The sequence below is a fragment of the Alosa pseudoharengus genome, unplaced genomic scaffold, assembly GCF_046254945.1.
Source record: "Alosa pseudoharengus isolate Yale_2024_CS ecotype anadromous, Long Island Sound unplaced genomic scaffold, YU_APseudo_1.1 YU_APseudo_1.1_scf_19, whole genome shotgun sequence".
Lineage (NCBI taxonomy): Eukaryota > Metazoa > Chordata > Actinopteri > Clupeiformes > Clupeidae > Alosa > Alosa pseudoharengus.
In genome coordinates, this window is record NW_027468657.1 from 14,341,736 (window position 1) to 14,346,735 (window position 5,000).

General features: G+C 43.4%; 1 protein-coding gene across 2 annotated transcripts in view; it reads right to left on the reverse strand.

Moving 5' to 3' along the window:
• The window catches only part of mgat4b (alpha-1,3-mannosyl-glycoprotein 4-beta-N-acetylglucosaminyltransferase B), a 148,131-nt gene that overhangs the window by 9,496 nt on the left and 133,635 nt on the right, over positions 1–5,000 (reverse strand). For both annotated transcript variants that reach the window (XR_012988277.1, XM_076291785.1), the window contains exons 9-10: positions 4,543–4,673; positions 2,654–2,761 (exon numbers count right to left, since the gene is read on the reverse strand). Coding sequence is in view for 1 of the 2 variants with exons in the window: in XM_076291785.1 (XP_076147900.1) it covers positions 2,654–2,761; positions 4,543–4,673 (239 nt within the window). In the remaining variant the exon portion in view is untranslated. The remainder of the gene's footprint in view (positions 1–2,653; positions 2,762–4,542; positions 4,674–5,000) is intronic.

The window sequence follows — 5,000 nt, forward strand, 5'->3', positions numbered from 1 at the left end:
TAATGACCTGCTAAAGATCTGCTTACCACCCTGGACCCCTTCCAATTCGCCTACCGTCAAAACAGGAGCACGAAAGATGCCATCTCTACGGCACTTCACTCTGCCCTGTCCCACCTTAACAATAGCAACACCAATGTAAGAATGCTGTTCATTGACTTCAGTTCAGCATTCAACACCATCATCCCCTCCAAACTGGTCACCAAACTCAGTGAACTGGGCATCAATACCTTCGTCTGTAACTGGATCCTGGGCTTCTTAACCAACAGTCCTCAGTCTGTTAGGTTAGATAATCACACCTCCTCAACCATCACACTGAACACCGGCGTTCCACAGGGATGTGTGCTGAGCCCACTCCTTAACTCCCTCTTCACCTATGACTGCACACCTGTACATGACTCTAACGCCATTATCAAGTTTGCAAACGACACTGTGGTAACTGGTTTTGTCAACAACAACGATGTTGACGGCTCTCAACACCAAGAAGACAAAAGAGTTCATTGTGGACTTCTGGAAGTCCAAAGCTAGCACACACCCCCATTCTTATCAACGGGACTGAGATGGAGCATGTCACCAGCTTCAGGTTTCTGGGTGTCTACATCTCTGAGGACCCTTCTTGGACCTCTACCCTGATCAAGAAGGCCCACCTGTCTCCTCAGATTCTGGTGAATTTCTACCGTTGCACCATCCAGAGCATCCTCGCCAACTGTGTCACAGTCTGGTATGACAACTTCTCTGCCTACGACTGGAAAGCAAAGCACTGAGTGTGGTGAAAACTGCCCAACGCATTCATGGTTCCTCACTCCCCTCCATCAACGCCATTCAGGGCAAGCGGTGCTTGCGTAAGGCGCGCAGCATCATCAAAGACTGTTCTCACCCCAACCTAAGACTGTTCACCCCGCTCCCCTCCGGGAGGCGTTACAGGTCTCTCCACACCCGAAGCAGCAGGTTCAGAGGAAGTTTCTTCCCTGCGGCTGTCACCCTATTGAACTCAAGCTCTGCATCCCGGTGACATCCAACCAACTACTCTGTACTCTGCACAATGACAATAAATCTAATTGAATCTAATCTAATCTAATATAATTTAATCTCACGTAAACTGAGGAGTGATCTAAAATCTTCTGAACAGCAGTCAATTAGCAACTTTACCAAACTCCCCGCTGTGATCAGAGAAAAGATGGCTGCAAATCACCAATTTGCTGGTGAATTTTATTGTCAAAGACATTAGACAGTAAATGGAAAGGGTAGTGTGTTTAGACATTTAGACTTAATAATAAGAAATAGTTGGGAAAAAGGTTGACATGGCAACAAACCACCAATACATCATGAATGTAAATAGTCTAGCCTATATAGCAGAGATAGAGACTCTAGAGTCTCTAGCTAAACAGCGAGGATAACTGCATATTATAAATGATGATCAGCACTTGTTTCATAACTAGAGGTGTTTATCTTTGGAAAGGTGCAAGATGATCAGCCGTCAACCTAAGAATAACAATACATGTTAGTGAACTGTGATTAAATTACAATGGGAAAAGTGAAACACCCCTGCAGGCATAACAGAATGTATGATTGCTAGTAGGCGTACAGATTATAGTTTGTGTTGACATTTCAATATGTTTTATTTTGCACTCTTTTGCAGTAATTTGTCCTGTGTTTTTATCAGTGAGGTCATCAGAGGTTAGTTGACGTCAATTAATGTCAATCAACTTAAAAAAATATCATGTTGTGCAACCCCTAACGGGAAGTAGAACGGGCAATCACAACACAGGAGGTAGAATCAAACATATTAGAAAGCTAGATACCGCATTGGGCTCTAGAACGTATGTAAATAGCGACGCCATATTGGTGGGGGCAACAATCACTGTAGGTCAATAGAGAAACATGTGACTCTGACTGGAAATCAGACAGGTGTCTCTGATTGCCGGCATATGTTGCCCATACATAGACAGTAAGGTGTTTGCCCCCAGCAACATGGCGGCCGCATTCACAATGCCACCTAATAGAACTCGACGGATGATGCGGTATCTAACTCAGGATTGAGTACAACAGGAAGTACAAATCTGAGGACCAATGGGGAGCTGGGAAGAGTGACCAATGAGCTAGGGGGACAAGGACAGAATAAAACAGGAAAACAAAAGTGGAATAGTAAACAACAGAGGGGGACTGAGAAAATGCAGTAACATCAAGACTATTGGACAGCATGTCCCCTAAATTAGACAATCACTAGGTCATGATAGCATAGGTCAATGAGACTTTGACTGAGAACAGCCTTACTGCCACGAATCTCCAAAGCATAGATAAAACCACCAACAACCAAATAAATAAACTAATAATAGTCTTTGGCTACCAGGGTATGCAAAATAAAAAGATACAGGCATGTTTTTCTAATGATTCCTTCTCACGTATCTGATGCAGGATTCACCCGTCAGGTTTTATCCATTGAAGATTCCCACACTGCAAATTCCCACACAGACACACACTCTCTGTTTGACTCTGAGGGACTAATAGGAGTCTTTGAAGCCAATAGGCTGGAGGTTTCATTTAAGAGAATAACCGTATTCAGTGACCGAAAATGAGTTTGCATGTGGACGAAAGGCTGAAACATTAAAAAAAAATGTTTCAGCTGCATGTGGACATGGCCTTCCCCAGTCCTCACCTTCAGTTTCTGGATCTTTCCAGCCAGAGAGGAGTGTGTCCCCACGTGCTGGAAGAGGGAGGGCTTGAAGCGGATCCTCAGGTTGGCCTTCTGCCGATCACAGTGTTTCTGGAAGCCAAACACACCATACAAATAACACGCTTAGACAGGATTATGACAATGACCAGAGACCTGCTAATGGTTTCTCATAACTCTCTGTGTGTTTGTGTGTGTATGTGTGTGTGTGTGTGTGTGTGTGTGTGTGTGTGTGTGTGTGTGTGTGTGTGTGTGTGTGTGTGTCTGGAGGGATAAGTTACACCATGACCAGGCAAGATTGGTGTCAACAGCAATCCATCCTTCAAAACGTGACATACTCCAGGACTACACACAATATTTTTAAATCCTACCATATGTTTATTTCTGAAGGAGAGCTAACAGTACACTGTACAGAGAAAATTGTTTTCTTGCATCTATTGATATGTGTTTTAATATACACTGTATAGTTAAAATTTTACATAGACCTCTCCGGAATAAGTCCCGCCTCCGAAACATCCGGATCCACCCAACTTCCAGGCGTCAAATGTCTATGGGAAATAACATGGCGTTTCGAAATATCATACCTGTCAAACATCTGTAGGTGGCGAAGTAGAAAAAAATGGTGGGCCGATTGGCCTACACACTTATGCCATCTTTCCACTGGATTTTTTGATTTTCGGTGCAGTTAAAGTAGAAATATATCAGTAAGAAGCACTAAGCTAACGCATGGTTCGGACGCCGTGACTTCCCGAGTCAAGGTTGCATAGCAACGGCAATGTTTCATAGTTTGTCTTCACCGAAATGGAGTTTGTGGCACCAGAGCCTGTCTACGGAGGTGGCACTAACCCTGCGTGAAATCATCATGTTTGATAGGTTGTTAATACATTCTGAAAATGTTACTGTTCTGATCAAGGTCATGCAAAATAAAGCAAAATCGACTCAATACGACTCTGCCTCTGATTCCTAGTCTGCTTATCATTATTGATTGAAAAGAGGCTGAAAAGAGGCTGAACCTTGCAAACAATTTACTTTTATAGACCACTGAAATCATGCGTGAATCACACGTGAAACTGACCATCACGTTAGGTTGTGAGCGAGATCTAACGCCCTCCTCCGCCCGCGTACATCGGAACTAGCTCCCGGTTAGCATTAATAATCGTTTACTACTTTAACGGCACCGACAATCAAAAAATCCAGTGGAAACCAGATGGCAGAAGTATGTAGGCCAATCGGCCCACCAGCTTTTTCTACTTTGCCACCTACAGAGTTTGACAGGTACGATTTTTTGAAACGCCATGTTATTTCCCATAGACATTCGACAACCGGAAGTTGGATGGATCCGGATGTTTCGGAGGCGGGACTTATTCCGGAGAGGTCTATTCCACTCCATTATAGACAGAATACCAGCTGAGATCAGTTGCATTGTTTTTTTAATCAGGACAGCAGTTTTCAGATTACATTATGTGCTTACATAATTGCAAAAGGCTTCTCCAATGTTTTCTCAGCCTTTTAAAATTATATCAGATTAGTAAACAGAATGTGCCTTTGGAACATTGGATGAATGGTTGCTGGCAATGTAGATATTGCATTAAAGATCAGCCATTTCTTTCTTTTACAACATTAATGATGAAAACAAGGACATTTCTTTTGAATGGCAGTGTATGTTCAGAATGTTAGTCCTATATGTAATGACTGCCTTGGCAATAGAAGTACATATTTGTCATGCACTTTGAATACGAGAGCATGGCAGAGAGAGAGAGAGAGAGATAGTGTGGAGAGAGAGAAAGAGAGACAGAGAGAGATAATGTGGAGAGAAAGAGAGAGAGAGAGAGAGACAGACAAAGAAAGAGAGAGGGCCAGGCGTGTCCACTCACCGCGTCCTTCTCCGGGTTGCACACCTTCACCCACATGATGTGGTCCAGCAGCCAGTCGATGGGCTTGTCTTTGTAGAACATCAGCATGAACTCCACGATCAGCGACAGGTCCATGGACTTGAACATCTTACCTAAGGAACACAACATGGTGTGAGATATCACCATTACCAAGCCAGTGCCACATATGACAGAAAAGGTGAGAGGCTTATGAATTAAAAAATAAAATAATTGTTATGTGGAATGACTGGCACAGTAAGGATTTTGGTGAAACAGATTTGGAAAGACAGAGACAGATTTGGACACAAGAGACGCTAGCTACAACGCAAAGCTAATCGAAACAGTGAAACACAGCACAAATAATCACACACTGCAAATTGCACTGGCTGGCGCACACACACACACGCACACACACACACACTAATACACGCCACCTGAGCTTTTTTTATTGCACCTTTGCA